General features: G+C 31.6%; 1 protein-coding gene across 2 annotated transcripts in view; it reads left to right on the top strand.

Moving 5' to 3' along the window:
• Positions 1 to 4,051: 4,051 nt before the first annotated feature.
• Cad99C (cadherin 99C) overlaps positions 4,052 to 12,521 on the top strand; it is a 58,112-nt gene continuing 49,642 nt past the window's right edge. Inside the window, exon 1 of one of the 2 annotated variants that reach the window (XM_081973221.1) lies at positions 4,052 to 4,436. In XM_081973221.1, the coding sequence (XP_081829347.1) occupies positions 4,434 to 4,436 (3 nt within the window). In that variant the 5' untranslated portion in view covers positions 4,052 to 4,433. The remainder of the gene's footprint in view (positions 4,437 to 12,521) is intronic. The other variant, XM_081973220.1, reaches the window with a different exon arrangement.

The following is a 12,521-nucleotide window of genomic DNA, read 5'->3' as shown; positions in this document are numbered from 1 at the left end:
TTAGTCACAGATATCACGTGGTTTTTGGAGGATAATTTAGCCAAGCAGTCACGTGACCACCGTCAAAATAACGGTCATAAATCTCAGAAACACGTTTTGTATCAAATATTGCGAAGAAAATTTTTCTAAACCCTGATTTTTGCAACTTTTGAGCACAGTTTGACATTCAGAAACAAAATTGCTTGTCAAACCCACCTGGAATGAAAAATGGCACATTTTTGGAATCCTCTTTAAATTTCCTAACCAATAACCTAAAAAAACACTACAACATTTGGTACAGTCAGGGAGAAAAGCGGTGTCAAAGTTTGAACTTTATACTGACAGAAATACAGTTTAAAAGGACAAACACTGTTTTAAGCACATTTTTGAAATCCTCACTCCAAGTGGGTTTTAGAGGCGATTTTGTCCTTGACTGTCTTTTGGAAGTGTGTTTCTGGCAGTTCAATCTTAAACACCGCTTTTTTCACTGATTGTACTGGTTTTTCAGGTTATTGGATAGAAAATTTAATGAAGATTTCAAAAATGTGCTTAAAACAGTCATTTTCTCACTCCAAGTAGGTTTTAGAGGTGATTTTGTCGTTGACTGTCTGTTTGAACTGTGTTTCTGTCAGTTCAAACTTTGACACCGCTATTCTCTCTGACTGTACCAAATCTCGCAGTGTTCTTTCAGGTTATTAGATAGGAAATTTAATGAGAATTCAGAAAATGTGTTTAATACAAACTTTTTCTTATTACAACTGGGTTTTCCCAGCGATTTTGTCCTGGACTGTTCTTCAAACTGGGTTTCTGGTAGTTCAAATTTTGACACGCTTTTCTTTTTGATTGTACTAAATTTTGTAGTTTTTTTTTCGGTTATTGAATAGGAAATTTAGTGAGGATCAGGTGTTTGAAGTCAATATTTGGCAGTTCAAACCTTGACACCGCTTTTCTACCTGACTGTACCAAACTTTGAATCGACAATGTAATGAGAATTCCAAAAATGTGCTTAAAACAGTTTTTTTTAAATTTTAAGTTAGTCATGTGACTGCCTAACTAAATAAAAACCTCGAAATTAATCCTGTCAAGAAATATATTGACTTTTCAAGTTCAATGTGACTTTTGAGCACAGTTTGACAGAGAAAAAAAAATTTCTTGTCAAATCACTTCAAGTGAGAAAAATGACTATTTTAAGCACATTTTTGGAATCCTCATTAAATTTCCTATTCAATAACATAAAAATTTTTGAAACTTTTCATAAACACCCTATCCAATAACCTAAAAAAACTTTTTTGTACAACCAGGGAGAAAAGCGGCATTAAAATTTCCTGCCTCAAACATAATATTCGTAATTTAGAATTGATTTACCGGTCAAAATTTCCTGGTAAAGTAAAATTGGTATAATCAACACAACTCATACACACAGCGCCATCTTTCCAGTACCATCAAATGCACGGTAAAGTCAAACCCAGGAAACTACAGGCGAAATTTTAACTATCTACGAGTAGTAGAAAGGAAAGTCGAACTAAAGCCAACAGATGGCGATGATACTATTAACTCTACCTATTTAGTATGTACCTGAATAGTATAGAGTGTTTTATATTTTAATATCTAAAAAGTTTGATATGTCACATGACATGTTTTAAAAGATTATTATACTATTTAGGAAGATGTTTATGATATCAATTTCTTCTTTATACTACTAAATTTTTTTCGGCGTCGCAAATTTTGCTCCCTAAGTTCAGTGATATGCTATACATATTTATTTATTGTTTTAGAAAATTCCCATAAACTGAAAAATTCTTTATTGGAATTTTTTATGGGAAAAGTTCTTTAAGAACCTTTTTTTAATAAATCCTTCCTTTTATACCAACCATGTCAACCTAATTCAGTATTGTTTCTTCCACTACGTTTTATATCAACCATCGATCTAAGTTCAGTGTCATCCGGAGCTGATCTCCGGTGGTTAAAGTGGTTTTATCGATACTTTATACGTCAAGATATAGGGCCTCACAGTTCTTTTATTCCGCAACATATGCTGAATGGCTGACTACGCAACCCACCTTTTACCTTCCGAAATAGAGATTTATTGTATCTTCTTCGTTACACGTAATCGCATCAATAAAACCTGAGAGTTATGTGACTTAAGCATTGTGTAAATGCCAATTTAAAAGTAGATATTACATAACTAATGAGCTTGTCGACAAAGGATTTTTGATATGTGACATTCTACGAGATGTACTTACCATAGAGAATCACGTTCGTCACTTGTAGTTACCGGTTAATGATATACAGAATTTTTGTTTCTGAGCATACAATCAGATACTGCATGATTTTTCCTTATGTTGACTTTCTAAAAGCACACTAGGCTTTAGATAATGTGTCTACATATTTTCCTGCCTATTTTGTTGTTTTTTTAACCATTTTTCTCTTATTTATTAGAAGAATGAAGATTTTTTACTTACTTTCATTTTGAAGACAATGTGGTCCCAACAGACGTATAATAGCTCAAAAGTAACAATTTTTAAGACTAGAACAACATGGAATCGATCTTTGCCGATTTTGAGACGAAAGAATACAATTTGGCATACATTGACCACGAAGGAGCCAAATTCAGCGTCCAATGTAGTCCCAACAGACGTAGAATGGCTCAAAAGTAGCAATAATTATGTAGACTAGAACAACACCGGAATCCTTGACGGTTTTGAGATTTAAAACATTACTTTCCAAATTATAACTGCTTTTCCAATAGTTATTAACCATAAAAGCTTTAAATGATCATTTTTCCATTCTGATTTTGCACCTACATTTTCATGAATTCTATTTTAAATTTCGAATCTAATGCTTGCAATTTCGGGTTGTAAATAAATAATGTTTCTCAAAGTCAAAATTAAATTTTAATTTTTTTGTGACAATGTTTAAGATGTTTAACTTTTATATAATTGGATTAAGGACTTTTTTTACTAGCTAAGCAACAAAACAGAGTGCACAAGTGATTTTATCACGTACCGTCTGGAGAAATACACTACCAAGAACTAAATATTCTCAGTCAGTGGGAAAATGCCTCAGTATCTCTCAGATGGAAATTCATGTAATTCAAAGATGCTGTAGGTACGGGCGGCAAAAAATATAAAATTGCTTTTCTCTAGGTTCCAATATCCCAAAGAAGTGGGACTCTCAGGACTGTGCTTGAAAGAACACCGTAAGTGATTAAGGCTCAGAAAATGAAAAACTGGAAATAATTAAAAGAAAACTGTACCGCTAATTTGTTATGTAAATGTTATACATACTCAACAGGTAAGTAAAATTAAACTCGTCTGCTCCAATCCCTCCACTTGTAAATCGTCTTGGAATTTCTTGCAATGTATGTAATAGTTTTCATTTATATGTCGTCATTTAAAAAAGAAAATTTGACCAATTACACAAGTATACACGGTTTTGGACCAGAGCATCTCAAAGTAATTTTCAGAATAGTTCAACGCTGAATCCGAATCTAATTTTTGTTTCCTCCGATTGATTCTAGTTTTTGAGATATTTAATAAATAAATATTTTGCAGTTTTTTCCAGTTAGAAAACAATTCATTTAAAAAATAGTGAAAAATCAGAAATATGGTGTAACCGTTCTCTTTGTTCATCGCTTGTGTCAAAAACAATAATATAATAATAATATGTTTACGGATTCCAGTACAATACAAGAAAAACACAAGTCACAACAATACCATAAACTAAGTTTCAAACAAAATAAATTTAGAGCCGGTACTTTCACCTCCGGATAAATTTATTCTTAGGATAATTTCTATAGAAATTACGGAATTGACCAATAAGCGTCAGATTTCTCGATTCCTATGGAAATTATATTATTATTATAAATATAATTTTTAAACTTGTGTCTATCAAAGATATGACATACATGTTTAGCTTTTGTGTGACATTTTCAATATTTTTAACAAAAATAACGTTATCGTATAACGTAAATACCGTATTAAACGATGTTACCCTTCCACTGCCGCTCACACCTGGACCTTACCTGCCCGAATAGTACTGGTACTACCTACAATCTCGGGTACCGCGGTTTCTTCGAGGCAGAGTAAAAGTCGATTTCATAGGCCGACTCGACGTACAGGTGCGCCAAGCAAATGTCAAGCTTTTTATTGTAGTACCAAGGTACGGTACCATTTCAGTCGTTCACGACGCCGAGGTTAATGTCGTACTAGCATTTTCCTACAATTCAACGTTAAAAACAACAACTAGTCTTGCGGCGGGAAATTGTTGTTATTGAAAATTGTGCGCGAGTTCGTTTACTTTTGTGTTTTGCCGGTAATTTCATTTGAATTAGTTGGTGATAGTGATAATATCTGAAAGACACAAGGATTACGAACAAATGCTCGAAGGACCGTCAAAGTTCCAGTTTTAATGTGCTCTGTTTCGAATAGGAATTGATTACTTTAATGGTTTAAATGGTAAGCGTTTATAAATAAGTTTTGATTACGTGATGTGGTAATGCAAGTTGCCTCGTACATAAATTCGATTCACATTAATATGCAGTTGCTATACGGCTGTAATAATACTTAATTGACTCAATATCAGCCGGTATTCGACGGTTCCTTTGAAATGCCAATGTTACCTTTGACATTCGAAATGCAATTTGCACATAAAGGTAACGGTAACTTGGAATCACTATTTGTTCTCTTTAAAAATTTTCGATATGGTAAATAGATGCGTGAGATAACGGTAAATATTGATATATTATGTCTGAAGTTTAAAAAAATCAGCAATTATGATATCTTCCATGACTTACTGACATTTTACTGAAATATCTTTTAAATGGGGTAAGTAATTTTGAGTAAAAAGTGCAATGAACATATTTCAAGATTTTTCTTCCTACATTAACTAATAGCAAATACCACTGAACATGTTTTTATATTCAAAGTTTTTTTCAATCTCCATTGACATATTAGTGTAAGATTCAAGCTTTCTCTGTGTATTCAAAACGAAATACATTTTGACAATATCTGATAATTCCTTTAGTTAACATCATCTTGGCATTTTGCGGTTTTGTATTCAGATCAATCAATTAAATCGAAATCTGGGTCATTTATTTTATGCATTTAAGTCTAGATTGACGTAATTATTAGGTCTGTTCGTAGAGGCAATTTCAAACTGATTTCCAACTGAAAATCGGAAATTGCTGGCTTTTATTGGTTGAATGCTCACGTAACATTGACATTTTAAGGGTAATAGCCAACAGCTGGACATATTCCTCTGATTATTAATTGGAGATTCGTTCTGCGAACAACCCTATTATATTTTATACCGTACAATTTTTTTGGTTAAGGTTTCAACTTTTCAATCAACAAATATTTTTAAACTGACGATTTGTCATATGATGATGATTTTTAATCAGAAGGTCAACATGGTTAAGACACCTCAAAAAACAGCTTTACAATAATTAATGATCCAAAAACGATTATGTTCTTGGTTGTTCACAGAACCAGTTTGCTTCAATTTATTAACTCCTACATCATATTCAATTTTTATGAAACTGACTTCAGATATCTTTATATCTGCAAAAACAATAAATTTTTCTTTTATGGGTATGTCGACGCTTGACAAGTAAAGTGAATGTGTAATTGACCACTTTTTATAAAATCGTTCATTTTGTATGTTAGTGTGAATATGTTTGTGTTCAACTAAACTAATGATCAAACGTATTTGTTTAGTAGTACGGTTTGAAATGAATTCTTTTGGGCCATCATTACAGACAGATCACCTGCTAGTGAGAAGTAATTATTTACTTTTATAAACAATAATTCAAATTTAGCCTTCATTACTTAGATCATCGAAATTGCTTGCATAAGGTGCAGCAAGATCTGAGTTAGTGCAGACTTGAACAAATTTGATAATAAATCAAATTCCGCTAAAGAATTTTGAATTTAAATCAACAACAAAATCAAAATAATGCGTTTTATAAGCCTGATATAAGTTAATGCGTAACTTTGTTTGTGATTTCATTTGTAAAAGTGCAAAAATTAGTTTGTTTCGACTCCATATTTGTTAGAAAAAATCGGCATACACAGCAAAGCACAATGCTGAAATAAAATGATTGTCTTTTGTAAAATATTCAATTAAATTTGATCTCGCATTAATAAATTATAATATAATTTTTGCAATATTTATTATTATATAATAATTATAATGCAAAATTAATATTCTTGATTTTGAAAATATGTAATTTTGGAACCCCCCTTATTTTATTAGTGACGCAGAAGAACTACAAATGGCTTCCCATAGGAAATTTAACGTAGAATCCAAATATTTACTCCGTTTTTTTATGAAACACACCGTTATTAAGTTATGAACCAAACATTTTTTTTTTCAGATTTGGAATAAGCTAAAAACTACCTTTTCAAAAATATGTAACACTGTAGAGTTAAATTGAAAAACAATGAAGAAATCGCTAAATTTCATTTACAGTCACAGTTTTCACGGTTTCAGTTTTCATGGAACATTTTAGAGAATATCTTCCTAAGAAGGCTCTTTAATAACCGACGCTTGGTTGAACTTGTTTAGGGTCTTTTAAAACACTTTTTTGTGATTTGAAACAGTTTATATGGAATGTCTCACTGAGGAGGCCCTTTAGGGCAAAAGTATTCCAATGCAATCTTATAGAGAATGAAGTTCCGTCAAAATAACATCAACCAATGAAATTTTCTTCAACTTTCACCTTTTTGCACAAATAATCGTGTTATGTTTGGTTTAACTTGTTTCAAGAACTTTTTTGGTTTTTGACTGACTTTTTAGGGAATATCTCCCTAAACAGGCCATTTAGAGCAAACGTATTCTAATGCATCTTGTGGAGAATAAAATTTCCTACAACTTTTCTCTTTTACGATGATTTGACAGTTACTGTCAAACTGCACAAAATGGCGGCCAAGGATTCAAAGTTCACTTGGGCTGAAATTAACCGCAAAAATGACAAATTAACTGTCAGAACTGTTAAAAAATTTTAATTTCAGTTTACATTCGTTTTCGAATAATTCGGATACGGAGATTCCCTGAAAAACCAATTTTTCAGTGTTTTCAGGATCAACCATTTATTTTTCCGCAGTTTTCACGCTTTTCGGGATCAGCAATCTCGAATCAGTCAAAAACGAGTATAAATTTAATTTATGGATTTTTTTTCCTTGTGGCCGTAATTTGACAGTACAACTGCAGTCAAACTGCTGTAACAGGTACCAGTTTAGTGGCAAGTCCAATGGTGAAACTCAAATTCGAGTAACCGTTCAAATTCAAAAGATATAGAAGAAAATAGCTTTAGGTTAGGTTAGGTTCTTTTAATTTTGTTCAATACAATTCTCGCTCTTGCTGCCTACTATATTGCTAAGGTCAGTTTATCTAACATTCTAAACTCTAAACTTCTTAGGTTCTTCGCAAATTATATTTTTTTATAATGCACAGATTCCTATTTGTTGACCAACCAAAAGATATTTTATGGTCTAAACAGCTTCATTTACTATCAGTTAAATAGAGCCCTATTGGGACCTTAATGGAAAAAAGAGAAAAAATCACTTTCGATTATGTCTTAAATTTTCAGTAGTTGACCAACTGGATAACATTGTTTTTCTTCTAACCCATAGTTAACCAAGATGGTTTTCTGAAGAAAAATAGTTTATTTGATATCAATATCATCATTGATATCAAAATAACATAAAAGATTAATGTGTGGTATGGTATCATAAAAGTGAACGAACATTTATCCCATGCTTAGAACAGGCTGGCAAATACATACAAGACTTTCAGGTGCATTATCTTGTAATAGATACCCTTAGAAACATAAAAAGATTTTTAATAAAAGGTTTGCTCATATTAAATGAGGAAAAGAACAAGAGCTAAATTTAAAAAATCCTGTTTTGGGGGCTTAAGTAAAAATCGGTTCAATACTGGCAAAGTCATTGTAACCAAATACTCATTCTAAACGGAATACCAGGAATACGCTTACCGTAATGCTCATAAAGATTTAGATTACATCATACCTGTTTCATAGCAGTTGTCAACTTACACGAATTAAATTAGCGAGCCTTCTAATTGTTCTGAAAAACGGTTGTTTTACATTCCACTATTTGCAGGAAAGTCATTTCAACGAGTGAAAAATGTAGTTCCTACAGAATGGAAAGCAATCTTGCGGAAATTCCATTACTTTGTTACTACTTCCGGTGATTATGATTTAAGAGAGGAAGCTACATTATACAATAATTCAAGATGTTTCAACTGCAAGTTTATCCGATGTGATGTTAGGAGAACGTTGACTTCTGCTTTTTTTCTGTACTAGAGTGACCAATGCATATGTTTCCATATGACAAATGTTTGTTCTTTTCATCAGCGCTGTTTATTACTTACTTTTACCGTCAAAATTTACCGTTATTCAGCCGAGCAAAACCAGTCTGTGGACTAGAGATGAATTCATTTAGCGAGGCTTAAGAAAGTAGGACTCCACAATAGTTTGGTCAAGTCGCATCGGCAAGTTATCTTTCATCTCATTCGATCTTACCTCAGTTAAGTGAGATAAATATACCTTCTTTTACACTGGGAATATCCGGTGGGTCGTCAGTATAAACAAAAGTAGGTGCTACAAGAAATTTAGGAATTGAGGTCACTCGTGCATATTGAGTCGCTTGGCGTTTTACTGTGAGGTCAAAACGTACGGAAGATGTTGGATATTACGTTCAAAAATTGTATTACTATCCACTTTTCGTGGCTTGATTATAAATACAGTTAGAAAAAAAGCTGTATTCGCCATTTACCACCGTTAAAACATCGATTAATCCGTTAGCCCGTGTCACTGTGTAATTGTTTTTTTTTTCTGGTAACTGATTGAATGACTTAATTGTATCATTTTTAAAAAGCGTTTTACATTAAGTACCTCTTCTATTCACGATTGCAACAGTCAAAAAATAATAGAGTATTAAAAAGAAGCAAAGTTACTAGAGCGCCTAAATTAACTAAGAAAAAATATGTTGTATTATGTAATTTGATTTAATGTAAATCAACTAAAATATTTTAAAACACATTTAGACTAACGAATATCGTAAATATTGCGTTTAGCTACTACCCTTATGCTAATCAACTTTGAGTTGAAGTATTTATGAGAAAGTTTTGTGTTTGGTTAACTGTTTTGCGTGTGTGTGTATTTTAATATTGTCGACATCTAGAGTTGTAAGTGGGAAACTATAGGGTTGAGTTGTTTAAAACCAAAAATGCAGGATTTTTATTTTCCAGTGTGGTGCAAGCATAATTCAAACTGCATTCTAAACATTTTTTAGACTAATTGTCAAAAAAAAACGTTGACATTTAAATCCTGATACATTTGTACTTGATATTTTGATTTAAACCTTTATTAATTATTATGAATATTTTACCCATATAATGATTTCTACAGCTTCAGCTATTTAGGTATTGACTTATTTAAATCCTTCTAAAGTTGGCTTTTACAACAATCTGCAAATAAAACAGAAAAACCCTGTTTGAAAAAATGTATATTGTCTTCATTTATTTAGAACACAAAATATGTGATTTGGGTTTATTTTTACTTCAAACTATTTTTAGTTCGTATGGCAAAACCCATAAGATAGTGACTTATTTCAATCAAGTTTGAACCATAATAATATTTGTTGTTTTTGCTGTAATTAAAGATGTTTGGGACCTGGAAGAAATGAAATAATTAAATCTTAAAAAGTTTACAAGAATACAACAATCTGCAGATGTGTCAAAAGCATAAAAATCCTTTTTGAAAAAGTGCGTAGTTTCCTAATTTGTTCATTAATCATAAATAAGATGTCATTTTGGTCCATTTCTGCTTCAAACTATTCTCAATTCTTAGGGCAAATCCCATTTAAGGTAGTGGTTATTTCAAGCAAATTTGAACCATAATCATATTTGTTGATTTTCCTGCCATTAAACCGTTTTGAGACCTGGAGGAAATTAAATTTTTAAACCTCCTGTAGATGTATCAAAAACTTTTTTCGATTTCTAGTGAAAACAGCAAGTACGATCAAACAAGTTAAATGAAAATAAAACCTGTTCTAATTCGTGAAACATAAAAAGTAAAATGATTTGAACGTAAATTTGACATACAATTTTGTTTAACATTGAAAAATTTTGTTCTTGAAGCTGCTTTATGAATGCATATATCAGTTTCTTTGACGTCAAACCTGCATGTGGCAGTTCAGGTGCAAAATGTTACAGTCAAAGCAAAACTAAGAAAATTAAAAGTACGTTTGTGCAATCGGCTATTAACAACACAACCAACAAATTTTCAAAAATATGGCATCTAATTATTAAGTATGTATTGCACTTGAGTCAAACAACTGTCTTAATTCATGTTTCAAAAAAGTTGTCAGATGTTACTGCAAAGCGAACAAATTGGAACTACCCAATTAATAAACAAAACTGAATTAATCATTCAGTGATGGAATAAGTTCCCAAAGTAAATTAAACAAAATTTAGGTCTATTCTGAAAGTAATTTTCAAAAATACAAATGTGTTCGCGTCAGTTAAAATTGTCTGTTTTAAAAAGACTTTTTAGTATCAATAAAATACATATACACACACATAGATAACATAGTTCTTCAAATTCTGAAGCACCTGCAAAAGTTCCAAAATGTTTTAAATGTCCAAACGTAAATTGAAGATTATCCAGGTATAAATTGACAAGTTATCTAACGTAGTTATTATCTAACGGAATTTGCTGCATTATCAAAGGAACCGAGTAAAAAGACTTATAAATCGATCAATTGAATTTTCTCAGGAAATAAACAAAACTGACTTCACTACAAAATACGAGGGGTAGATCGCCGAGGTAATTTGGTGTACACGCTCGAGGTAATTTGAGGTATTATGCCAGTACTACGAAGCATTTTGAGGTATTACAATGCATTACGAGGTATTACGAGGCGCATTTTGAGATATTTATAAGGCATTTGAGAGTATTTATAGTATTAATATAACAAAGTTGACTGAAAATTGAACAGAACAGCATAGGCACATGTAATTATTATAGTAAATGAGTGTTGAGTTGAAACAATATTCATTACAAATTATTAAAATAATTTACCAATTTTTCAACATTTAAATTACATTTTAGAGTCACTTGACTGTTTTTGACAGGTGTCAGTTGCTTTGCCAGTGTTGCAAGCTTTAAAATGGCATAATCAAAGTCACGTGATGTGTCTCTTGCAATTTCAGCTTTTACAACTGTCTAAAATAGTAAATTTAATTTACCAAGTTTTTAAATTTTAAACCATTTTAAAGGTCACGTGACTAATTTTGACAGATGTCAACTGGCCTTTACAGTGTTGCAACAACATGATGCAGAATTGCATTTTCAACGTCACGTAACGTGTATTTTGCAATTTAAGTTTTAACAATTGTCTAAAGTTAATTTACCAAATGATCAACATTTAAATCACATTTCAAAGTCACGTGACTGTTTTTGACAGGTGTCAGTTGGCTTTGACAGTGTTGCAAGCTCTAAAATGGCATAATCAAAGTCACGTCATGTGTCTCTTGCAGTTTCAGCTTTTACAACTGTCTAAAATAGTTTAGACTAATGTTTTATGATTTTATATTCCCACTTATTTTAAATGCAATTTCTGATTTTCCATTAATAACCAATTAGCAATTTTCTTACTTTTGTGAACGCTCGAATAAATAAGTAAAAGCATTTTTTATCGAGGTCGTTAAATTCTGCAAGACAACTAATGGATCTTCCTTTCTTACCCGGATGGCAATAATCACGCATATTCGAAGAAGACGATAATTTGTGAACTTCCTGGTAAAAAGTATTTACCCGGTTAATGACAAGCTTTGAAAAAAATGTCTCTGAATCACGTTCTTTTACTCTTTTAGTATCGTATTTAAATGTCAAACTCATGTAACAAATTAGCAAAATAAGTGATTCGAAATCGCAATTAAAATAGGTGGGTTACATTGGTTACAACACTGAATCTTTATCAAATCATTAGATAATGAGACTTTTTGGTTAAATCGCGTAGGCAATATTTATTAATGATGCTATTTATTTTAATGCTGTAATAACAAGGTGGTTAAAGATTCGATTACTTGTTGCTTGGGGCTATAATTTCATAACTTCAAAATCGTTTAAACTAAATGATTTTTGTCATTTCTATTAAAACTATTCATAAAAATTAATTCCCTTTTGAAAATCATTTTAAAATGACTATTTAGTTAAGTACAGTTTCCGAATTATTAATTTTATTAAGTAACCTTCCGTTAAAGTTCAGGTAAGATATTATAGTTACATTTAAGTAACGACCCGTCTGAACTACACAAAAACTAACCATAAAAGAGAAAATACGTTCTAGAATTATGCAACTATACACGTGAAAGTTTTATTATCATTGCTTGGTATGTATGTTAATGCATAATGCAAAGTCGATCAATTGCGCTACGTAACACGCGATTTAGTGTTTTGTTGCACATATCGGTGTTATTTTCATTTGTTAACCTAGTTAATTCTGGAATTGCTG

Source organism: Ips typographus, linkage group LG2 (assembly GCF_016097725.1).
Source record: "Ips typographus isolate SLU linkage group LG2, UJ_Ityp_2.0, whole genome shotgun sequence".
NCBI lineage: Eukaryota > Metazoa > Arthropoda > Insecta > Coleoptera > Curculionidae > Ips > Ips typographus.
This window is presented reverse-complemented; position numbering and strand designations above follow the sequence as displayed.